This window comes from Diabrotica virgifera, chromosome 10 (genome assembly GCF_917563875.1).
Source record: "Diabrotica virgifera virgifera chromosome 10, PGI_DIABVI_V3a".
Lineage (NCBI taxonomy): Eukaryota > Metazoa > Arthropoda > Insecta > Coleoptera > Chrysomelidae > Diabrotica > Diabrotica virgifera.
The window spans coordinates 12,680,162-12,707,330 of NC_065452.1; the positions used below are offsets into that span (position 1 = coordinate 12,680,162).

Here is a 27,169-nt window from a genome sequence, read left to right on the forward strand (position 1 = left end):
TTATTTTTTGTCATGGGAATTTCTGTCAGTCTATGTATCATGCTATGGTAGGCTGCTAATTTGTGTTGTGTAGGATGGGATGATGATCGATTAATGGATTTTCCGAACAAATGTCGAAAATGTTTGCAAAATATGACATAAATGTTGGACATGTCATCCAAAACATCCAGAATATACTTTTCAAAATTTAAACCCAAGGTTACTAAAGATCAGCAGTCGGATGTTGTTTATAAAGTAAATTGTAAAGACTGCAATTCAACATACATTGGGCAAACACACCAATACCTACATAGAAGGGTAGTTGCGCACAAACATAGTGTACAAACTAACAAAATAAACACCACAGCTTTAGCCAAACATTCTGTGGAAAATAACCATAGCTTTGATTTTGAGAATGTACAGATTTTGGAAAAAGAACATAATTATAATAAAAGATGTATATTGGAGATGATTCACATAAAGAAAGATCAAAATTGCATCAATAATAAGACTGATATTAAAGATCTCTCCAATATATATTATAATTTGATAAATTGATTACATTTTGTTAACACACCATTGGCAGATATTTTAAATACGATCTTTCTTAGTATTTTTTTATTTATTTATTTTTTCAAGTGCTGTCTTTATCAAAAAGGTGGCCGTCAACATGGCTAATTTCACATTTATTTTCTGATATTACTATCTATAAGCAACTCAATAAAGCTTACAATTGTACCAGTGTTCCATTTTGTTTAGCCAGGATATATCTCATCGACATATTTATATGTTTCTTCTGTCCGTTATCTGTCCCTGTATAATTATCTACAACAACGCATACATATCTCATTTTTCACGTCGATCAGATACCTCAGGTCCTTATGTTAATTATGTTTAATATCTCATTTTGTTTGTTCGTTTCCTTTTTACATGATTGTCTTGGTTTCATATCAATATCAATCCAGCTTATTTTCAAAATTCTCCGATACTATTCTCACGAGTCAAATACTTCTATTATAAATATTACTACTTACATATAGCCCCCTTTTTATCGTCCAAGTCTAAATTCTATAATAATACAAAAAATACATATCATTTCAGTATTCATATTTTGAGTTCGCAAACTAACATCATTCTTACAAAATATTCTTTCTTTTCTCTAAATAGTGAATGTTAATCTAATTTTTCCTATGTGTAATTCGATCTCCTTTATAATATACGTAATCTTGATTTACGACCTAAGAACGTTTTGAAGTGTCTAACATATGGTGCCAGCCTAGCCTGACAGGGCTAATTCTTTCATTCTCCGTTAACATCTCGAGAATGAAGCATACATTTGTGTGAATATTAAAATATAGAACGTGTATGTGAAAATATATTGTTAAAAGTGTAATGTTATAATCATTAAAGTACTTATTGAAAATGGCAAATAGCCGAAACGTTTAAGCAAGAATAGTGTTTCATTTATCCGACCGAAAAACCCAGTAATAAAAATATTTCTATATACCTTTATGTAGATTTCAACTACTTAACTAGGGGAAAATACTGAATTCCCATTTGGCTTATTTGAAATATTTTGGATTTAGTGTGAAGTAGTGGTAAACTGTCCAAATTCTTATTAGATACTCTATACATAATCAATCAAATGGAACACAACAGACTTATTGGCAAAACACACTATACAATATGATTATCAATGCCACAAAATACTCATGAAACTAAATTTAGTGTATTCGAGCAATTTTCTTTTTAATTATTTGCCAATAATGTGTCAATAACTTACATTCTAAGTTGATGATCATCAAATTCCACAGCCATAACATCCTTAGACTGATCAGTTCCTAACCTATGATAATAAAGTTTTTGGTATTCACTAGATTTGGTTTCAGAACCATCAGTCTTACCAGTTTGGTGTAAGTATCCCTAAAACAGATATTATAAGTATAAAATATATAATACAGTAGAACCCCGATTATCCATGCTCCATGGGAGTGGACGTCTTCTTCTTCTTCAAGTGCCGTCTCCTAATCGGAGGTTGGATATCATCATCACTATCTTTACTCTATCCACCGCTGCTCTAAAGAGTTCTATAGAACTGCATCTAAACCAGTCAATTAAATTCTTTAACCATGACACTCTCCTTCTTCCTATACTCATTCCGCCTCTTATCTTTCCCTGTATTTTCAGTCTTAGCATTTCATATCGCGGTCGTCTCATTACGTGTCCCAGATATTGTAAGGACGTGGGACAGATAATTGAAGCATTAATAATTCAAAATTTTATTTTTTGTTCGAAGTTCAAAACATCGACAAGGTCTGAAGGTTTTCGTTGTTCAAGTCTAGTAGAATATTGGCAGCTTCCTCAGCTTCCTGATTGGTTACTCTTATGATTTTTACCGTCCCATCATTTTCTTCGTCTTGATTCTCGTTTCAGATGAATCAATTTGAAAGATTCTTTGATTTTGAAGCATTCCTGAAAAATCTCTGCTTGCTTAGTACACATTGGCCCAGGGATTGTTGCGTCCTCTGATCTTTTCTGCAGAAACCACTTGGTTGAAAAGTGCTTCAGCGAGTTGTTAAAAAGTTGATCCTTTCAATGATTTCCCTGCAGATATGTTTTTAAAAGAGACAAACTGAGATAAAATTTTGTAGATTCCATTTGTATTTATTGATATGGAGTATTGTTTGCTTGCCAACTTTACAGATTCGTGATAATGAAGTCACCAGTTTTTGTTCAATCAGTAAAATATTTATTTGTTTTGTAACATTACAATGTTCCACATTATTTTTATACTATTTCTTCTATTGCTTTTCTTTGATTTCACTTCTCATATATAGCTTTTCTCTTCAGTTTGTTTCTTTGCCATTTGAGTTAATTTTCGTTCCAAGCCTTTTCGTTTTAGTTTACATTCCATTATGTAGTCTTCCCTTTCAAATTAAGCTCCCATTCGCTATTCAAATACACTTCAATTATTGTTCTAGCTCCTGTCCTATTATTTAAAAGTACTTCAAATTATAATTTTCTAAAATTATTATTTAAAGAACTATTTACCTACTGTAATTAGCGAGCATCAATATATTCGTCAGTATAAGTTTTTCTTCCATACGTTAACCACTTAAAAAGTTGCCTTCGTGTAATTTGTTCTTTTCCAAATAAAACTTCAAAAGTTTAAAACCAATGAGAGTATAAAATAACAAGAAGTCTTTCCCAATGGCAGCTAATCTGGAAAGCTCAACGTAGGTGGCGCTCGTGTAGTTGGAGGTCACCTCAACTTACGTCAACACTTCAAATCAATCTATTTCTAAGTAAATATTGCATATTTGTTTGGATGTGTGAATTAAACTTAAGAGCATAAAATCTCTCAATGTTGTGCTGTGCATTTTTGCTAATCGAGAACATCAGGACACATATTTCCCAAAGATATTCTGATGAGAAAAAAGTGGATTGTAGCAATAAGAAGGGATAAATAAGATAAACGCTCCTATTTTCGACACTGCCCCAATTATCGGCAGTAATTCTACATAATCGAAAAAAATAAGAATTCTTGCGCGTGATTGTTGAACGAAAGTATTTCACTAATTTATAAGAACCTTTATCCACGCGTATGAAAAATATGTCAATTGTCAGACGGAAACTGTAATCACATTTAAAAATATATTGGCCTGTTGGCGCCAAGCTCTTATGGGAAGTGTTTCTTCTTGTATGTGTTAAGAAACAGGTAAACTATAGAATGCTATAATTCCTGATTAAAATTTCGAATAACCGTTTTATTAAGTTTTATATGTTCAGAACTAGTTGATTTTGATTATTTTTTTGGTCAAAAACTGTTTTTCTATAGCTTTTTACAGTATTTTGAGGGTGCCGATAATAGGTACGTAAATATTAGCAGATGATCCCATCATCGGCTGGAGTGCCGATAATTGGTTATATGCATTATACTATATACAGGGTGTTTCATTGGGAAAGTAACATACGTTAACTGTAGAAAGAGGACACTTAGGCGGTCTCAAAAATACCATACTGAATGGGTCTTAATTCATTAATAACAAAGATACTGGGTGTTTTATCTATTTTGCCATTTTCTTATTTGGTTCAAAACTTTTTAACCACACTGTATATTTATTTTATATTTGGCACGCAAATATTATTTAAGGTGTACAATCAATTAATTTATTTAAAATTGCAAAAAATCCAGGTCTGGATTAAAAAATATTGGAAAAATATTCCGACCCAAAAACAACACCCTGTATATTGAATGTTTTTTAAATATATTTTGTATTTGAAAAGAGGATGAAAAACTAAATTTAGTGGAATACTTTGAATTTTTGGCAAAATGGTTTTTCTGGTCAAATTTGAATTTGAATTCTGAAATTATGTGAATTGCGAAAGCTCGAAGTAGAAAAAAATTGAAATACGACTTACAACTTGCTAATCATACTTTATTTTTATTTTATATTAATCACTGAATATTCTTTAAGGTGTCCAATCATTTCATTTATTTAAAATTATAAAAAAATCCAGGGCCGGATTAAAAAATATTGGAAATATGTTCCGACCCAAAAACAACACCCTGTACATTGGGTTTTTTTAAAATAGATTTTTTATTGAAAAGAGGATGAAAAACTAAATTTAGTAGTATACTTTGAATTTTCGGCAAAATGATTTTTCCGGCAAAATTTTGAATTTGAATTCTGAAATTATGTGACTTGCAAGAGCTCCAAGTAAAAAAAAGTAAAATATGACTTAATTTTAATTAATAGCATTATTTAATGTAAATTGTTAAAATGTTAACATTTTAGTATTTTTTTTATTATGGCGACAAATAATTGATAACAAATATTCACCTTTAATTAATAAATAAATAATAGATACAGAGTCCACAAAAAATACATAACTTTAATCAACGAACTATCTTAAATATTAAAAAAAGAGAAAAAGATTGCTGAAAAATAACTTTTGGATATCTAATTTCCAAAGTTTCTAAAGAGGAAATAAATAGTAGAGAAAAACTTCTTGAGCGGATTCGAACGCCTTCCAATAAATGAAGAATAACCCTGACGATATTAGGAAGTCAGTCAGACAAATAACAAAAAGAGCAAGACTTTGTCTTCGACCAGGTGGTGGCCATTTTGAACAATTACTATAATTTTGATGTTATTTTTTGGAAAAAAAATTTTTAATTTGTAAGATAGTTTGTTGATTAAAGTTATGTATTTTTTGTGGACACTATTATATTTATTCATTAATTAAAGGTGAATATTTGTTATGAATTATTTGTCGCCATAATAAAAAAACACTAAAATGTTAACATTTAACCAGTTTAGATTAAATAATGGTATTAATTAAAATTAAGTTACAGTTTAATTTTTTTAATTTGAGCTCTCGCAATTCACATAATTTCAGAATTCAAATTCAAAATTTTACCAGAAAAATCATTTTGCCGAACATTCAAAGTATACCACTAAATTTAGCTTTTTTGTCCTCTTTTTAAGTGCAAAATCCATTTAAAAAAAATTAATGTACAGGGTGTTTTTTGGGTCGGAATATTTTTCCAATATTTTTTAATCCGGCCCTGGATTTTTTATAATTGTAAATATATTAATTTATTGGGCACCTTAAATAATATTCTGTGTTAAATATAAAATAAATATACAGTGTGTTTAACAAGTTTTAAGTCTTATTTCAATTTTTTTTTCTACTTCGAGCTCTCGCAATTCGCATAATTTCAGAATTCAAATTCAAAATTTTACCAGAAAAATTATTTTGCCAAAAATTCAAAGTATACCAATAAATTTAGTTTTTCATCATCTTTTAAAATACAAAATCCATTTTAAAAAAATTTAATGTACAGAGTGTTGTTTTTGGGTCGGAACAGTTTTCCAATATTTTTTAATCTGGACCTGGATTTTTTACAATTTTAAGTAAATTAATTGATTGTACACAGGGGCGTAACAGAGGCCCCCGCAGCGTGAAGCTTGCGGGGGGGCCCCATTTTGTCGTCTGATATTATGTGAAAATCTGTTATAGGTACATATATGATTTTACTTTGTGTGTTTAAATTTAAAAACGTAAATTTCTAAATAAGCGTATTCGGCAAATGAATCATCTCATATCTAGAAACTTAATCCTTTCCGGTCTCACGAACTTTTATGAGTGACGACAATAAACTATAATGTACGTGACTTTTGAAAGATTTGAGAATTGGCAATTTGAATAATTTTAGAACAATATTTCTAAATCTAGAAATGTGTTTTCTCTTTAATCTTTACCTACGTTTAGTATTTCGGTACAATTATCCAGAGGCGTAACAGAGGCCCCCGCAGCATGAAGCTTACGGGGGCCCAAATATGTCAATGGTCCCATCTTGTTGTCAAATACGTAAAAATGTGTTGTTATATTAATTGCATACATACGTTTTTTAAGCAGTGCAGTATTTGAAAATGAAGTTTTCCATCCGAATTAATAAAATTGTAAATATATTCGCCGATAGTAGATAGTGCACGAAGAAAGTTGTTCATCTCATAGAATAATACTAATGTAATCATTTAGTAATTTTTGTTCTATTTTATTCTATATCAATAAAGATGAAAAATATAAGTTGTCATAAATAATGCATGAATACACCAATAGCTCAGTAAATGACGGTTTTGAGTGAAATTATCAGCGTCACGACGGACGTATTTGCTTGACAATTTGGATTTAGGTTCTAGTTACACTACACTTCAAAGTTGGATTTATGCCGTTGGTTGCTTCTACTTCGGGAGGTGACACCCCTCCTTGGGGTGAAAACCATACGTTTAAAATAAGTCCGGAAATGTATAAATTGAATAATTATAAGCAACTTTTGTTCTAGAGTTTTTTATCTATGTTAATGCTTTTCAAGTAATTTGCGAGTGAAAATGTTTATTTTTCATCAAAAAAACAACGTTTTCAGACGGGTTTTTCGCAATTAACACAAAAATAAGTATTTATCGAATTAAATATTGGATATCGAAAAAATATTTGTAGCAAAAATGTAGCTTATAAGATACAAAAAACGGTGTACTTATTCATGAAGTCTATCGACAGTAAAAGCACAGTTGAAGCTCATGAAAAATTATTCTTATTCGTCCAATTCCAAATCGAATATTTTAACCTGAACTAACCAAAAAATGAAGCAATTTTCGGGAAAAACTCAGTAAACCTTTTTTTAAATGTTTAAAAAAGCTTTATTTTTATTTTTATTTTTATTTTTTATAAAAGTTTCTAGCACCAAAATTATATGAGTTACGCTCAAAATAAAGTACGCCCCTTTTTTGGTAAAAAAAAATCGTGAAAATCTGCCCTTATTTCGCACCCCAAATAAAATTTATCATTAGCGTTTTCGTTTTACCATTTACTTTAAATATTTATTGTTTATATGATCTGTAAGTTTAACCGGTTCGAAGTTCTTATTTTTGAAAAAATTTGGTTTCAGAGTAAAAAAAGGTTTTTTTATTTTGGAAAAATGCCTCTTTTTCAAAATAACTTAAAAGTATTAGTGTTACGAAAAATCTCAAAGGGTAAGGAAATGTAGGTCTTGCTTTTATAAATATTTTGGCCTTATTTTGTTTTTCTGAAAGACAAAAATTGGTTAAGATATGGCTGTTTAAATTTGCATATACTCGTGATTAGCGACTCGTTCAAGCCCTTTCAACTAGAACCCTTTTAAAAATAAGAACGTTGAACCGGTGAAACTTACAGGTCATAAAAAAAGTTAAGTAATTTGTAAGCCGATAATGACTAGTTTCATTTGGGGTGCTACATAGAAGGAGATTTTCACAATTTTTTTTACCAAAAAAATGGAATTAACTGTATTTTAAGCGTAACTGGATTAATTTTGACACTAGAAGTTTTTGTAAAAAATAAAGCTTCTTTTAAACAAATTAAAAAATTCTAATGAGTTGCCCCGAAAAGTATTTCATTTTTTGGTTATTTCACATTGAAATATTCGATTTGGAATTTGACGAATAAGAAAAACTTTTCATGAGCTACAACTTTTCTTTTACTGAGGCGATAGACTTCATTTTTGTTTCATTTTTTATAAGCTAGATACATTGTTGCTAACAATATTCTTTTTAATCGAATATTTACTCTTTGAACTTTTACTCTTTGCGAAAAATCGCCTAAAAACGTGTTTTTTTTTGTTGAACAATAAACATATTTACTCATAAATAACTCGAAAAATCTTGAGTTGACCAATTCGGTGGTGACACTGAAAATTACACGGTATCGCCACATATACTGGGTTGTAACACATATAGGTATTTGTTACACACGTCGCATTTAGTAATTTTTTAAAGGGGGAACCATTTCCAATTTTTCGGGGGGGGCCGACGGAGTTTGTTACGCCACTGATTGTACACCTTAAATAATATTTGCGTGCCAAATATAAAATAAATATACAGTGTGGTTAAAAAGTTATGAACCTAATAAGAAAATGGTAAAATAGATAAAACCAGTATCTTTGTTATTAATGAAGTAAGACCCATTAAGTATGGTATTTTTGAGACCGCCTAAGTGTCCTCTTTCTACAGTTAACGTATGTTACTTTCCCAATGAAACACACTGTATAAGTTGATTTTAGCGTCACCTTTTAACTTATAATGACAAACGTTTGGTCATTATATGCAATAAAAAACGATGATTCTTTGTACCAATTTTCGGCATCCCATATATCTACTAGAAATAATCATAATTTGACCGAGTATAACACTGCCGATAATACATGCGTATACGTGCCGATAATTGGAAATTCTTTGTTTTAGACTAAAATTCAGAAATTAGCAATGGAAAAGAAAAAGAGAATTCATTATTCTTCATGAGATATAAACAAAGCTGTTATGTAGCTGTTTAGTCAGGAATGCCATTTAAAACAGCTAGCAAGTTGTATAAGGTAGCCAGATCAACTTTAAAGGATAAAATAAAGGGTAGAACTTCTTTAGAGAAGAAATCTGGACCAGGGACCACACTAACAGAAGAAGAAGAACACCTATTGGTAGCATGACTATTTCGAATTGCAGCCTGTTGATTTCCTGCAACAAAAACTCAGTTGTTGGATAGTGTTCAGCTATTGCTTAAAGAAAGTAGGCCTGGACGAAAAAGGTACGAATTATTTTTAAAAAGGCATCTCGAACTGGCTACAAGAATTTCCCAACACCTCGCTTGTGTTAGAAACACTCTAACAGAAAATCGAATTCGTCAATTGTTTATTGAAATAGGGACCTTTTTAGAAAATACAAACAATCTCAGTGGCAACAATATCTATTATAAGAAAATAGAAGAACAGAAAAAAACAAGAACAGCTGCTAAACAACAAGAAAAGAAACTGGTCTAACCGAAGATGTAAGAGAAGAACTGAAATGCTTGTGTCAAAGATTACTTAAATAAAGTTTGTTTATTAATTAAGTTTTCACCGAAACATTAAAGATTTTAGATATATTTAGCTTTTGAGAAATATGTTATTTTATTTGAATTTTAATGTATTTACATACAATCATTTATTTACTTCAATAGTATCAAACTAGATATTTAGGTACCTACCTTATACAGTATGTATTTGTAAGTTGTATCCATATGGAAAACTTTTTTATTATTAATTTTACGAAAAAAAGTTATTCTTCATAAAAATATCTGCTTGGTCCAAAACTTAAAATTTAACCATCAAATATCAAATTTTTTGAATATTATACGAGGTATGTCAAAAAGTTTGAATTTCACTCAAGAGTAAAGTAGCATTATTTTTCACAATATTGAAAATTGCTATTATGAAAAGTTGTTTGGAATTAAAAACTATATTCTAGTATGCAATTACATCCTTCTAATTGAAAAATTTTTTTTTGAAAAATTTTGGATAACATTATTTTCAGTTATTTTAATTCAGATAACTCTTTTAATATTAATTTTACGAAAAAAAGTGATTCTTAATAAAAAGTTCTGCCTGGTCTAAAACCTTAAATACAACCATCTTATGTTAAATTTTATCAATTTTATACGAGGTATGTCAAAAAATATGAATTTCGCTCAAGAGTAAAATACGTTTATTTTTCACAATAGCAAAAATTGTTATTATGAAAAGTTATTTAGAATTAAAAACTATGTTTCATTATGTAATTACATCCTTTAATTGAAATATTCTGAACTATAAAGGTACTTTACTTTTGATCTAAATTTATCTTTTTTGACATACCTCGTATAAAACTGATAAAACTTCATATAAGATAGTTGTATTTTAGGTTTTAGACTATCCAGAACTTTTTATTAAGAATCATTTATTTTTTCGTAAAATTAATCATAAAAGAGTTATCAGAATTTAAATAACTGAAAATAATGTTAGTTATCCATAATTTTTCAAAAAAAATTTTTTTTTCAATTAGAAGGATGTAATTGCATATTAGAATATAGTTTTTAATTCCAAACAACTTTTCATAATAACAATTTTCAATATTGTGAAAAATAAAGCTACTTTACTCTTGAGTGAAATTCAAACTTTTTGACATACCTCGTATAATATTCAAAAAAATTGATATTTGATGGTTAAATCTTAGGTTTTGGACCATGCAGAGCTTTTTATAAAGAATAACTTTTTTCTGTAAAATTAATAATAAAAAAGTTTTCCATATGGATACAACTTACAGGGACATACTGTATAATTATTCAAATTTTAGGTATCTAATTCATGCCGAAAAAAGGATCTTTTATATGCCGAAAATTAGAGCATGCATTTAATTTAGAATACCGATAATGGGGACTTAAGACACTTTTCATTTTATTAATTTTTTAAATAGTATCAGTTTGTTTTAAGATTAAGTAAATATTCTGTGTGTAATTGTGATATATTTTATTAGCCAAAACAATAATCTGAATACACGTTGTTCAGGTAATTTGATTACTAAACTAATTAAAATGAAGCTCCATTGCGCTTAACGTGCTAAAGGTGCCGATAATAGGTACGTTTACCTTATATCATTGATTAATAAATATAGGGGAGAAGATACGAAACTAAACGAGCGTTTATGTACGACACCAGTGGTTTTAGAAATAGATGGCGTTAGCAGCTTTCTAGGTACGAGATTGAATTTACCTGAGACAACGATGAGACGTATTCAGGTAGCTTTGGTTATCGGAATTTGGGGTCGGTCGGGTCGATCGGATTATAATAAAAATTATTTATTTCTTTTGATGTATTTAAATTTGAGTTCTCATTCAACGATAACAATGGCAATCTTTAAAATAATTATTGGAGTGTACCTATGTATTACTTTCTAAACTCGTTTTTAAATTAACAAGAATAATTGTAGTTGTAATTTGTCTTTTAATTTGATTTAAGTCACTGGGTAATTTTAGATATTGTACATTTATCTTATTTGCCTCATAATCTCGATAAAAAATTAGGTAAGTATTTTCGTTAATTACAGTCTCTTCTGATGATGGTATATTTTGTTTGGAGATATTGCAACGGCATTTACTTAATATAAAATTGACTAAGTAAACCCCTCGGCCACTTTAAACTCTTCGAAAAAATGGTAAGGACTTAAGTTGTTGCGATTTCCTACAATTTCTTCCAAGTTTTTTCATGCGGTCGATATTTTCCGAGTTAGGGGGAAAATCGTGACTAAGTATACTTATTGAATTATTTATTATTAACTTTACTTCTTAAAGGTGCCTTGTATTTCTGCGTAGGCGTCCACCGTGGATTGTATTGTCAGGTGAGATATTAGATTCTCAGGATTACCTACATTATTCTAACAAGAGTAAGGTTCAAGAAGTCGCCCACGTGAAAAGTGGGCCAAATTTTTTTTAACAATTTTTTTAATCAAATTGCAAAAATCTATATTTTTGGCCCGGACAATTTTTTTGTAGGTTTTTTGGACCATTCTGTATAAAAAAGGTCTGTTATAATTTTTCTCTAAAGTTGATCGTTTTCGAGTTATAAGCAATTTAAAATTGAAAAAAACGAAAAATGGCGATTTTCAAGGCTTAATAACTTGGTTAAAAGTTATTATTATGAAAGTCAGAAAGTGACTAAATCAAAGTTTAATGCCCCCCCTACAAGATCCTGAAGGATTTTTTGTCATTATTTTATTACTAAGCTGTTATTTTTAAGTAATAATATTGAGCGCCATGCACGTGGTTGCCGGCCGTAAATGCTGAGTGCGAGAGAGATGCCACTCCGGCAGTCCAATTGTGCATCTTACTTGCACTCACATTTACGGCCGCCTACCTCGTGCATGGCGGTCATTATTATTACTTAAAAATAACAGCTTAGTAATAAAATAATGACAAAAATTTCTTCAGGATCTTGTAGGGGGGGGGGGGCATTAAACTTTGATTTAGTCAGTTTCTGACTTTCATAATAATAACTTTTAACCAAGTTATTTTTCGTTTTTTTCAATTTTAAATTTCTTATAACTCGAAAACGATCAACTTTAGAGAAAAATAATAAGAGACCTTTTTTATCCAGAATGGTCCAAAAAACCTACAAAAAAAATGTATGAGCCAAAAATATTGATTTTTGCAATTTGAATAAAAAAATTGCTAAGAAAAAAATTGAACCACTTTTCACGTGGGCGACTTCTTGAACCTTATTCTGGGATGTCTCACGAATGTGATTATGCCAAATAATCTCATGGGAATATTTTTCCCAGCGGACCCGCCGTTTTCGCCTTGTCATGATCTGTAAGTTTTATCGTAAATTTAGTTTTACAGTAATTTTTTTTGTTTTGAAAGAAAAATGCCTTTTTTTCAAAATAACATTATAATTATCAGTGATACGAAATATCCCAAAGTGTAAAGGTTTTGCTTTTCTGAATATTTTGTTTTTCTGTAACACAAAAATTGGTTAAGATATGGCTGTTCCAAATTTGCATATACTCGTGACTAGTGACCCATTGAATCCCTTTTAACTACAGCCTTTCAAAAATAAGCACTTTGAACCGATGAAACTTACTATATAAGCATACATATACGTAAAGTAACTTATGAAGCGCTACTGATTAATTTCATCTGGGATGCTAATTAAGAGGTGATTTTTAAGATTTTCTTTATAAAAAAGCGGATCAACTTTATTTTGTGCGCAACTTGTTTACTTCTGATACTAGAAACTTAAAAAAATAAAGCTGTTTTTAAACACTTTAAAACAGTTATGATGAGTTTTCCCCGAAAAGTGCTTAATTTTTTGGTTATTTCACGTAGAAATATTCAATTTGGAATTTGACGAATAAGAACCTACTTTTTATTAGCTACAACTCTGCTCTTACTGGGTCTACTTCATATGTCATATATAAAACATTTTTTTCATTTTTTTATAAGCTGTATTTTTGCTATGAATATTTTTTTTTTGGCGAAATACTTACTCATTTCCTCATGAAACATACTTTTTTTGGAACATGAATATATCCACGCGCAAATAACTCGAAAAGTATTTACTTGTGATGTCAAGACTAGTGAAAAAAACTCTATAGTCAATTTATATTTTCAACGTTTTTGCAGAAAAAAATTAATACAGGTATTAATACAGATTAATATGATAGCGACTGTGCATTAAAATTTTGAATACGGACCACGTAGAATAAGTGCTTGTTCTTGGCTAGCTTCAACAAATATACGCTAGGCGCGCCACTATACAGGCAGATTTTAAAGGAAACAAAATAATGCACAGGGTTTCGTATCTTCCTCCTATATTTATTAATCAATGCTTATATGCTGACAATAAATGCACGTATCTGCAATAACAAATTTGTTGAAACAGATTACGTATTGCCCCTATATTCGACTGTAAAAAATAGAAAAGTTTACTATAAAATTCAGATCAAAATTTATTAAAAACGCACGGAATAAGATATGCAATTTAATATACATTCACACTGTTGCCACATCTACAATCGCTTTTTATAAAGTGGAAATATAAAAAAATATATTTGTTCTACAAGTTCTCAATATTTTTTAGTGACTAAAACATAACCTGACCAAACCTAACTTAGCGTCATCGAAAATAATATAAACAAGTTATTAACTGAAAATTTAAGTGACATATTACCTTTAAAATATGCTTTAAAATGACTAAAACATAACTTGATGAAACCTATTTTAATCAAAAATAATATCTTCTTCCTAAAGTGCCTATTCGTTTCGGATGTTGGCGATCATCATGGCTATCTTAACTTTGTTTACCGCAGCGCAGAACAGTTCAGTGGTAGTGGTGTTATACCACTTTCGTAAATTTTGAAGCCAGGAAATGCGTCTTCTTCCCGGTCCACTTTTACCATTTACATACCTTCCCTTGGAGAATCAGTTGGAGAAGGCCGTAACGTTCTTGATTTCTCATTACATGTCCTAGATATTCTAATTTTTTTGTTTTGATGGTTATGAGAATTTCACACTCTTTCCCCATTCTACGCAGGACTTCCACATTAGTAATTCGGTCAACCTAGGATATACGTAAGATGCGCCTATAACGCCACATTTCGAAAGCTTCGAGCCGATTCATAGATGCAACAGTTAATGTCCACGCTTCCATTCCGTAGAGCAGAACAGAAGCAGAAAAAAATAATATAAACAAGTTAATAACTGAAAATTAAAGTGACCTAGTACCATTCAAATATTCTTTAATGACTAAAACATAACCTGATCAAACCTAACCTTAATTTTTTCTAATTTCACCTTAAATTTAAGGTCGCCTTTCACCTAGACAAACACCCAAATAATTATACTTAATTAAATTAACACATTCTATATTTCTATAAGGAATTATTATATTTTTTTTAAATAAGGCAATATTGCAGAATCAACTGCGCTCAACCCATGCTTAAACCAAATTTACCCCAAATGCGCAACTGTCATGGCGGCCATATTTTGAAAATATCACATTTTTAAATGAGATAAACACAAACATTAATTCTGGGCATACTTATTTAGGAATTTTAAATTGATAAAAAAGTAAGGCAGATATCATATACACACTAGACTCGTGGGGGAGTGAGTCTAGTGTGTATAAGACCAAATAAATACCCTCAGATCTATACCCTCTGAGCTTTAGAAATAAAACATTGAGACGATGATTAATATAGTTTATCATTCAATAAGGGCTTCCTTTCTTCCAGTAACAAACATCCCAAGAAGCTTACCACAAACAGCCCAAGAACCGTATTTTTCGGCCATAATTTATTATTTGTTAAATCGTAATCAAAAACACCATATACAAACGTCACGAATTGTCAAAACGTTGACCTCTAACTACACTAGCGCCGCCAAGCGGGATCAAATGCATACATAGCTGCCATTGATTGGGTCGCTGGGGAGAGCCTCCTAACAACAATCTTATGCTGTGACTGTAACAATAAGACATCCAGCCGCCCCGGTGCCGACAATATCGCAATAAGGGCCTGAATCTGGACACAACTCCAACCAACAGAGGCTACCAGGAGCCGAAGTCCCTCGAAGATCTGAGGACGGCAGCGGAGATCCCTCGCCGGAACCAACTCAGATAAGTAGCCCTCTTGAAGTCCAATATCAGCGAAAGTAAGTACTACTGAACAATTAGTTCCTTTGACTATTAAATTTCATTAATTAATTACTTTAGTATTCCTTTAAAACAGCAATACATTCGTACAGATTTATTTTCGGTTAATAAACGAATACGAGAAGTTATTTTTGAATTTTATTGAATAATCTTCCTTATATCCTTGGAAAAGTGGTTTATTTTGGCAAGCACATGACCTACGCCCGGCTGAGCTTGCCACTAACCTAAATAAGGGTTACAGCTTAACAGTAGTACTGCCATTTTGACAACACGTGTTAAAAATATAGCAAGGTAGTGACTCCGTCTAACGTGCAACTAAATAACACACTTTCACACGCAGCAGAAGAAAAGCGAATGATTTCCAGGGATTCACCAAGCACTGTTGCTAACTATTGCATCTCTCACAGAGTATAGAGTTTCAGCCGAGTAATTTACTGTGATGCTATTTTGATAAAACCTCAAAAACACAATTTTTGTAATGGAAAATCAGTACCGAAAATCTGATAATCCGTGGACAAATAATCGGGGTTTTACTGTATAAAATATTGTTAATTCAATTATATTTTGCCTCATTACCCCATAAAAGAAACCTATATTATCATGCATCCAAGCCATTGGAGAATATTTCACTTTCTTGAGGATTTCATCATGATCCGTACCTAAAAAGTATTACCACAATTTAGTATTTATATTTCTATAATAGTACTTAGTTCACATTACCTACCCGTTTCTACGTTCCTAAATTTAATTTCAACCCAGTCAGATCCACTAGAACTTAAACCATAAGCAAACGTTTTGCCATCTTCAGAGAATGATGTTCCTGACAATGCAACTGTACCATCTTCAGAAAATGTATTTGGATTTAAAAATATCTTCCCTTCATCATCTAATTTATCCATTGTATATATAATACCTTGATCTTGAAGCCCTAAAAAGAATCAACAAGTTAGAGATATTTTTCAGTTGAAATAACTCACTGCACATCCCGTTCAAAAGTCATAGTCATAGTCATACTTTATTGGTCCTGTAAGACAGTGATTCCCAACCGGGGGGCAATAGAGCGAAGAGGGGGATTAGCATCCGGGAAACAAGAAATGGGTAATTGAGAAAAAAAATACAATACTTTCGATCGGATATCCATCCAGGATATACCCATGCAGGTAATCATAACACAAACATCTCGTCTAATAGGAACAGAGGGCTATGAATCATGATACAATTTAATTCTACAGCTATGAAGAAGTCATCCATAGTGAAGTCCGCTAGCTTTCTAAAGGGAATTGCTTACAGCGGTTCTTCACTCATGGATACTGTTATTGAATTTCTTAATACTACTGACCCCACACTGAGTACAGCACTACATGAGAAGCGAAATAGCATGGCTTACTTATCAGATATTTTTGAAAAATTAAATGAAACGAACCTGCAACTACAAGGGAAGAACATAAATATGGCCAAAGCGAAGGGAGTAGTTGGAACATTCATTGAAAAACTATCTATTTTTGAAGAAAATATACAGAGAAGAGATCTGACCAAATTCCCCAACTTGAAATCTTCTTGTGGCGATTCTGAGGATCTTCAAACATTGAAAGAAGATCTGCAGTCCCGATTCCAAGATTTGACTAGTCTGAAAATGCCAACTTGATTTATCGATCCTTTCAGATTGGAAGTCAACGCCATGTCCTTCTGAAAGTCTGTTTCGGGAGTGTGAGTATGAAAGATTTTGGCAGCGGATAAAATAAGTGTATCCAATCTTGTGGAATGCAATCAAATTACTATTATTAGCATTCCCCACAACATATCTAGTGGAGAAAGGTTTTAGTTCTGTATGTATATTGAAAAACAAACAAAGAAATAGGGTCGACATAATAGAAAGAGGCGATTTGAGGTTCCTATTAACCAACATTGAGCCAGGAAGCACAATAAGCTGAAAAGCTGCAGTGCCACCGGGGTGCATGCACGGACGGCTTCCGGAAGAAAAAAAAAACATTGAGCCAGACAAAAAAGATATTATGTGAGGGATACCAGGCCCAAGGGAGAGGGAGAAATTAACAATTATTACTAACCACTTATCATTTTATGAAATGTAAAAATAAACAAATATTGTACTGATTAATTATTTGTTTCAATTTAATTGGGGGTGGGGGCAATTATAGTATTCACAACTGGTGAAACCTGTCTAAGGGGGCGATCATAGGAAAAGGTTGGGAACCACTGCTTTAAGACATTAAAAATGTATAGGATACGTCATTACAAAATTCAGTATAAAAAACAACATTAATTTGTATAGTACAATATTCACAGTGTAACAAAGCTCACAAAACATAAAATATATAAAATAACACATTCATTTATAGAATAATAGGATTTTTTAAAAGTAAATCTTAACATTTTTTTTAAATTTCGTGGAAAATGGTATTTCTTTTCTTTCTCACAAAAGTGTATTAACCCATTAGCGCCCAGCGTTACCATGTGATAACGTAAAACACATGATTTTTAAAAATTCTGTGGTATGCCCATGGAATTAGTCAGCCACATATTTTGAGAACTATCGTTTCTAGGAATACTTCAGGCACCCATAAAACGTAACGGATTCGTATTTTAGCCTTTTCTCAACCGTTGAGGGATAATCATATGACAGTGTGGTTTAAATTTATAGAAAAAGATGGACATCCTTTTTGCGTAAGCAATTTTTGATAGTCTTCTAGTAACTATATTTGCATATTTAAAAAAAAAACTAAGTTTATTATACCCCAACTTATTATAAATTGTTGTATTTTATCAACAATTAAATGTAGCGAATTCAGTAGGAATAGTCAAAGTACGCCGTTACCATATGGTTGCGGTGGGCGCTTACAGAGTCATATTCTTATTTTTTTTCAGTCGTGGATTTTTGTTAGCAGAAGCGATAGTGTTACTGGTGCGATGGAAAGATAACTCTGTTGTTACAATAGCATCTACGAGTTGTGGTGGTTCATCATTGGGCACAGTAAAAAGATTTTCTCATGAAGAAAAAGGCCACATTTAAGTAAATCGGCCTCACTATATTGCTGTATACAACAAAATATGATGGGTACCGACTGGATGGATCAAGGTGTTTCAACCTACCGAGTAGCAATTTGCAGTAAAAAAATGTACTGGCAAATTGTAACATGGTTGTTGGATGTTGCAGTCCATAATTCATGGCATTTATATAAAAAAATACAAAAAATATATCCTTGCTATCGTTTAGGAGAGAATTGGCCCAAGTTCTTCTCGCAAGATATGGAAGTCGTCCCTTAATATACAGGAAGACCTAGTCTACATAGACAGAACTTGCCAGATCTTCGTTTTGATCGCTTCGACCATTTGTTACATCAAGCAGTAGAAGGCGATGTGCTGGAGACAGATGTACAACATCTGGATGAACAATGTGTAAAAAATGCAATGTTGGTTTGTGTGTTAATTGTTTTATACAATACCACACCAGACGATGAAAATATTCTCAAATAAATTTTTTAAAAAAAAATTAAAAAATTTGGTGTCAACGATCCTAAAAATTCCTTAAGCGCCCAGCGTTACCATATGGTAACACCATATAATTTTTTTAAAAAAAGACAGGAAACTGAAAAACTTGTTTTTTGGATTAAATTATTAACATTTTCATCAAATTAACCCTAAAAGTAAAGATTTTTAAATAAAAAAAAACTTGGGCGTTAATGGGTTAACTCAAAAAATTCCATTTTATTTTCAATTAGGTAATATTTTGAGTTGCTACTGTTTAGAATGGGATGTGTGATATTTATATACCTGTGTTTCGGAATTGGTAATACTTTGTTCCATGTCTAAATGGGGTTGACATCTTAGGATAATTCCACAATTGTGTAATCTTTTTCTTAATTTGAAGTTTGTGTGGGCAGCTTTCCAGATAAGGCTGAGTGATGGCATTTTGGGAATTAACATAAGCTTGAGTTTCCTCAGAATCTGGATCTTCTAACCAACGATATGGATCGGTAACCTTAGAACATATGAAGGTATTACTAAAAGAAATTGAAGCTATGCGTGCAGGTGCAATAAGGGTGAACTCGAAAATCGTGTCAAGAAAAACACAATTTTTAAGTTGTTGAGTGAGGGCAAACTCAACAAACTTGATTATTTAATTCAATAATTTGAAGACAATAATAATTATGATTATGAATTAATTAATCACTTTGTCATGTGAAGGCAGTAACATAGAAAAGAATGGTAAAAAGAAAAAAAAATCGTCTAAAGTTGATTTGCCCAAGTTGAGTTCGCCCTTGTTGCCTGCATAGCCTCAGTTGATATACTAACAAACAACACCAACAATACTTTACAACAGCATAAACAACACTTTACAACAGCATAGGCAGATATCTGTAGAATATATCGTAGGGGTACTGGGAAAATCCACTAACTCACAAAAGTAAAGTTTTCAGAAAAACGCATTTACACATTATTGTACCTTATGGATTACCTCTTAAAAATCGGATATACTGGCTGTTCAACTTTTGGTACCTGGATATGATTTTGAAGGATGTTAAGCACAGGTGTTGTGCACATACATGTACATAAAAATATTTGGAAAAGCATTATTTTGTTCATGAAAACTTTGAAAAAGGTGGAGTTAGTTGATTTTCTTTGTCACTGAATGTGCCGATTTAAGCACTGTGAATGACGAATTTGGAGATGTAGGGTTTTTCTGTTAAAATATTGATGCTTGTGGAGTTATTGGTAGTAAAATGTCAAAATTGAAAAAAATGGAGTTAGTGGATTTTCCCAGTACGCCCACGATATTTATAACAACAATACTTCTTCTTCTTACAGTGCCTATATGTTCCAGGTGTTGGCAATCAGGTGTTGCGCTCTTTGATTGTGTTATAATCTCGTATTCCTTGCCCATTCTATGTAGGTCAATAACATTAGTCACACGATCTACCCATGAAACTCTTTAAATGCGCCTGTAACACCACATATCAAAGGCCTTGAATCTTCTTAAAGAAGCTTCAGAAAGTGTCGAAGCTTCTACTTGTATAATAATGTAGAAAATAGATGAAAAAAAATCATCAAATGATAGACATTTTAGTACAAAAGTGGAAATCGTGACTTCTGAAAAGAGACTTAATCATTAGGAACGCTCATCTTGCTTTTCCTAGGTGCTGTTTTATTTCAATAGAGTGGTCCCATTGGCTGTTTGTTTATGTTGGTACCAAGGTATAACAATACAATATTGTACAAAAATAATAAAATAGATTTACAAATAACATTTGAACTTATAATTAGTATATAAGTAAATTACCTCAGTTCCAAAATAGGTGTCTTTGATTGATTCATCTCTTGCAGGTTCTGGGTATTTAAAAGACATTCTTCTGGAGAAAATCAACAGAAATATATTCCTAAAATTTTAACACATGCAATATTGACTTAATATATAGAGAAGAGTTCCCTATTTTTGAAAAATGTATTCATGAATTGAACTGAAAGAAATATAAAGAGAAAAATAAAGATATTAATTTTTGGTTATCCAGATTTATTCATGAAGAGTTTGGTTGACACATGGTTGACACTTGGCAATTCATCTTGACATCTTGGATGAGTCCTACATTTTTGTAGTGAAATGAGAGTTGAGTTGCCTAAATTTAGAATTTTATAAATAATTTTCTAGATAATTATTACTTTTCAGGAATGAATTTAAAATCACTCAATATTATTTGCGAAGATTATCTTACTCTCTTCTCTCTTGTATGCTAAGCACCGGAAATATATTACCGGAGTATTATGAATGATCGAGTTGCGCCAAATGTAGGCAACTTATAATACTGGATCGTAGTGTTTACCGTTGCAGACTTGTGAACTATAAAATTATAATTCAAATTAGTCCACATTGTGAGACCGCTCCCGTATGAACAAATTTCTGATTTAGTTTCTTTCCGAAATCCTGTTCAAAAATGTCCCTTTGAAACAAATCTAAAGGGTATCGGGCAAAATTTTTGGGCAAAAATTGTTTCAACAGTTTTTTTAAACAAATTTAAAAGTTCACCTTTTTTGCTCTATTAGAGGAAAGTATCCAAATATGGAATAGTGCCCTAATATGGAATTCCTTGATTTCTCCGAAAATATAAATTGGATGCGCACTACAAGACCATCCTCTATTTCCGTCGCTCTCTTTATTATCGTATTCACACCTCTGTGTCAGATGCGCCAACGATACGTGTCTGACAGGCGCGTTTTATTTTATCGTCTCGCAGAAAATTTTAAAGGTAAATATATTCAATGAGTATTATTGGTTATTATGCATGAATACAGACTTGTTATGCCATTGCGTATAGGTATCAATAATACCTTTATCTTGATATTTTATGACCTTCTGTAAATAAAACATTACGACTTGAAAAAATGTTGATACTAGTTTGAACTAATGTACAAATCCAAATATGGACAGTCATTGGTGCCTAATTATGGAATAGTACTATAAGGAGCATCTCTGTCGCACTATGTGATTGGCGCATTTCATTAGCAAATTGGCACTAATTAAATGAATAAATAAATACATTATTAAAAAAACTATGTAAATAAATTACAAATTTTTAATAAATGTCAAGTATTTGTTGGGAATTTTTCGCTTATAAGTACGTATAATATGTAGATATAAGTGCGACAGGGACGCACCATATATAGTGCGACGCGAGACGACGGCGCGGCGCCTTAAATGTCGAGTAGACGTGCATAATTATAACAATTAAAAACAACGGTCTAAATTGACATAAGCCCCGATTACTCTTCAGAATCTTGAAATTGAATGTTTAAACTTCAATTTAGGCACTTGGCAACCTCAAAAATAATAATTTACATAAAATTGTCGCTTGTCTGGCCTAACTATCTGTAGCTAAGGGTGAGGGATCGTTTTCAAAACTTAAAATTAAAAACTATTTGCGATCCTAAATGAAGCAAGATAGACTTTCTGGTTTAGCAATGTTATCCATCGAACATGAAGTGTGTGCGACATTGGATATTAAAGACATTGTCAAAAAGTTTTCCAAAACGAAAGCTCGAAAAGTTCGGTTTTAGTTTTTTTATGTGTTTGTGTCATCTAGGTATTCACGGTTTATTTTAATTAAACGGACGTTAAAATTAGGATATTAGTACATATAATCGACGTTGGATCATGGATATTAGTCTAAATTTTTAAGTATTACTATTTAAGTCTGCACATTTCTTTAAATACTAATATCTACATAGATTTCTGTAATGTTGGAAGGGAGGCGGCAAATATTAAGTTGCACACGGGCGGCCAACACTTTAGCGGCGGCCCTGTGTACATCCTACTATACCGGGTGTCCACTTATATTTTCCCCCATTTTAATTGCCTATAACTTCTAAACGGCTCAAGATAGAAATATGCGGTTTTCGCTAAAATGTTTTATTTCAGTAAAAGTTTTGTCTGAATGGATTGAATTTTTTTATATCGCTTTGAAATACGAAAAAAAATGGCGGATTTTTGAAAAAAACATTGTTGACTTTTTTTTAATGGAACACCCAGTATATTTTTCTGTAAATTGAAAGAAAGGTCATTCACCTATCCAGCGATATATAGTTTTTCAAAATCGGTTGTCAAATCAATGAGTAATTAATTTTTAAAATGAGAGGTGCAACGTGGATATCACATACCTAAATAACATAATAACTAAGCAAAATGATATTGTTATGTGATTTCCACATTGCATCTCTCATTTTAAAAATTAATTTCTCAGTCATTTGACAACCGATTTTAAAAATTTTTATATGGCTGGATAGGTAAATGACCGTTTTTTCAAGTTACCAAAAAATGTACTGGGTGCTTTAATAAAAAGAGTGAACAAAGTTTTTTTTCAAAAATCCGCCATTTTTTATTTAAAAGCGATATAAGAAATGGTACTTTTATCTAAAAATTTGAAGAAACGGTCATTTACCTATCGAGCGATATAAAAATTTTTAAAATCGGTTGTCAAATGACTGAGCAATTAGTTTTTAAAGTTAGACATGCAATGTGGAAATCGCATAACATAATATCAATTTGCTTAGTTATGTTATTTAGGTATGTGATATCCACGTTGCACCTCTCATTTTAAAAATTAATTACTCAGTGATTTGACAACCGATTTTGAAAAACTTTATATCGCTGGATAGGTGAGTGATCTTTCTTTCAATTTACAGAAAAATATACTGGGTGTTCCATTAAAAAAAAGTCAACAACGTTTTTTTCAAAAATCCGCCATTTTTTTTTTCGTATTTGAAAGCGATATAAAATATTCAATCCATTGAGACAAAACTTTTACTAAAATAAAACATTTCAGCGAAAACTGCATATTTGTATCTTGAGCCGTTTAGAAGTTATAGGCAGTTAAAATTGGGGAAAATATAAGTGGACACCCGGTTTTATGTTAAATAATCCTTTTTGACTACAACAAGAGGAGTAAGAAAATGGGAAATTGACTGGTTGACCCTTCACAAATTCTACGCCACTGAAGGAATAGGTACTTTAGTATAACTTTTAGATTTTCCAATACTTTTTATGTAAATAATATACTTTTCATTCGTAACGATAAAATCATTAGTTTTTGAGATATTTGAAGTTCAAAATGAAGCGACACAATATAATATATTAATCAAAATAACTGTGCCGTTTCATATTTGACTTCAAATATTTCGAAAACTAATGACTTTATCGTTAGCAATCAAGAGTATATTATTTACATAGAAAGTATTGGAGAATCGAAAAATTGCGCTAAAATAGTAATTCCTCCAGTAGCGTAGAATTTGGGAAGGGTTAACCATTCACTATCCCCTGTCATACGCCTCTGGTAGTAGCTAGAAACGTTTATTTATCACAATTTAATAGGGTGTATAGTAGCCACACTTTCTGCAAAGTATGATAAGGATACGTCAAATAATTTTAAAGTATGTACTGGGTAAAAATAGTTTTTAAATATTTAAATAAAACTCTGTAACTCGGTAAGGAGCCATATTTTATTTAAGTGATTTGGGTTAAATCTTAATATTTTGAGTTCTAGAATCAACAAGTCAGAGATTGGACATTCTTAATGATACACCATGTATATTATACTATTTTAATTGACATTAAAAAATATGCAAAATTTGCGCAAATATGCGAATAATTATGCAAAGATTTTCAAAAAATATGCACTGTTATTTTTGAAATATGGATTATAATATTAATTTTCTTAGTATCTGCCCTTATACCATAATTAATTTTGAATATTTTCAGTATTTTCTATTAAATATTAAAAATATATTTTTTATTTAGTGACTGGCGCCTTTGAGCTACTCTTCTTAATTCAAGCCGAAAACAAGTTTCTAAACTAATTCTCTTTCTGCATAATGAATGAATACTTTTAGAATAGGTAGGTGTTGCCATAAATCCACGATACACGCAAGGTACAATGTAGGTATACACTATAATACAGGGGCACTCCTTTAAATTAATAATTAACTAGTTCCAACCACCTACCAACAAGTTGAAGGTAATTACATTTTAGCATGCACCACCCGTTTTTACAATAAAATTTTAAACTCGTTCCCTCGGCAAAAGACATATCTGTTAGTCTGTTAGGGAAGGTAACTTTGCTTATAACCTTAGTGGGCATTAAATACGTTTATTAATTTTATTAATAGTTCTAATATAAACTTAACCGCAAAAAATTATACCCATTTTCACAGTTGAATTTTCTCGTAAACAGATTAACGGATTCCGCTATTTTTTTATTATTTTAGATTTTTCTTTGGTATTACACTGTTGGACAAAGGTTTACTCAAACTTCTTTTTTGAGCTTATACCGGGTGGAAGAAAAGAAGTGATTTTCTTATGTTTAATACATGAGAAAAAGCAGCAACGGTAAAACTGGGATACACTGGAGTACCTTTGAACGATTATTAGAAGATCTTAAATACGCAGATGATGTATGCCTACTTCCAGCAAAGAGACAGAGCATGCAGAAAAAAAGTGAGAAATTTGCTAAAGAAGGTAAAAAAGTGGGTATGGAGATAAACATGAATAAAACTGAATTAATGAAAAATGAATAACCATTTTCAATTTCGTTGCAACACGAAACTACAGCCGCATTATTATTCCAGTTCAATCAGAGGGTGCAGCAAGCACCTCTACCGGTTTCGAAACTTATTAGTCTTTCATCAGGAGGCACATATGCTGCTCTCTCTGACCCAACTAGGACAAACCCCGGCGTGCAGTCACGGATTGCAACAAACGAAATGGCAGGGATGCCTTGGCGGCAACTGCTAGCAAAAGACTAAGTTTTCAATCTAATAGCACATAAAACAACTCCAAAAAATGTTATTCCACATGCTACCAGACTGAAAACAATGGGAACCTTCTCTGGTAACACCTCCGAGGCTTCTACAATTTGCAAGTCATAACGGATGCTGAGACTAAGGAAGATGAGGGAATTTTATAATTTATAATTCAAGTCCCATCTTCACAGCGCAGTAAAGTTCTACCGAGAATGGTTCCCTTCGTACTCCAATCAGAGTAAGCATGTAGATCAAAAATGAATAACCATTTTCAATTTCGTTGCAAAACGAAAATACAGCCGCATCATATTCTAGTCCACTCAGTGCAGCAAGCACCTCTACCGGTTTCGAAACTTATTAGTCTCTCATCAGGAAGCACATATGCTGCTCTCTCTGACCCAACTAGGACAAACCCCGGCGTGCAGTCACGGATTGCAACGAACGAAATGGCAGGGATGCCCTGGCGGCAACTGCTAGCAAAAGAGTACGTTTTCAATCTAATAGCACATAAAACAACACCAAAAATGTTTTTCCACATCCTACCAGACTGAAAACAATGGGAACCTTCTCTGGTAACACCTCCGAGGCTTCTACAATTTGCAAGCCATAACGGATGCTGAGACTAAGGAAGATGAGGGAATTTTACAATTTATAATTCACGTCCCATCTGCTCAGCGCGGTAAAGTTCCAACGAGAATGGTTCCCTTCGTACTCCGATCGGAGTAAACATGTAAATCATCTAAATGAATAACCATTTTCAAGAAGAATATGCAACCTCTTCAGATTCTCAACCATTCGTTGGACAAGAGCCTTTATTAATGCGATGCCTAGCTCCTGGAGGAAAATAACCCTTCTATTACTTACGTTTTTTTTTATATTCCATTATGAATGGTTAAGTGTAAATTATAAGGAAAATGCGTTCAACGAAGCAATGTCTAATAATGTAAATAATGTTTACGACTCTAAACAAATTCGTGCCAACGCAGAATTATATAGAAACCTTTAGTATAGTCGTTTCGCTAAACTCAGACACAACTGGCTAGAGATTTTAGTCGGTATATTTTTTTTTTTTTGTTTCAGATTACGAACTATTTAGTAATTATTAACTATTTAGTAATTATTTTTTTTGCCAATTTTATCAAATTGGCAAAATTACGTACTAAAATCACTAGGCAGTTGTGTCTGAGTTTAGCGAACCGACTATAATAAGTTTTACTAAGGGTGGACATTTTGTGCCCACCCATATTTAACTCAAAATATGTATTACTTTTATTTTCAAAAATATCGGTAGAACCAAATTAACATTCGATAAAGAGTCGTCTTTTTAACAATAAATAAAACATTTTTTAC

At 31.7% G+C, this 27,169-nt stretch overlaps 1 protein-coding gene across 3 annotated transcripts in view; it reads right to left on the reverse strand.

The window, feature by feature from the left end:
• The window catches only part of LOC114329551 (prolyl endopeptidase), a 170,945-nt gene that overhangs the window by 43,479 nt on the left and 100,297 nt on the right, over positions 1 to 27,169 (reverse strand). For 2 of the 3 annotated variants that reach the window (XM_050641308.1, XM_050641306.1), the window contains exons 2-6: positions 20,814 to 20,910; positions 19,307 to 19,514; positions 16,242 to 16,445; positions 16,094 to 16,176; positions 1,763 to 1,902 (exon numbers count right to left, since the gene is read on the reverse strand). In XM_050641308.1, the coding sequence (XP_050497265.1) occupies positions 1,763 to 1,902; positions 16,094 to 16,176; positions 16,242 to 16,445; positions 19,307 to 19,514; positions 20,814 to 20,879 (701 nt within the window). In that variant the 5' untranslated portion in view covers positions 20,880 to 20,910. Of the gene's footprint in view, positions 1 to 1,762; positions 1,903 to 16,093; positions 16,177 to 16,241; positions 16,446 to 19,306; positions 19,515 to 20,813; positions 20,911 to 20,959; positions 21,083 to 27,169 lie in introns of those variants that run through there. The other variant, XM_050641307.1, reaches the window with a different exon arrangement.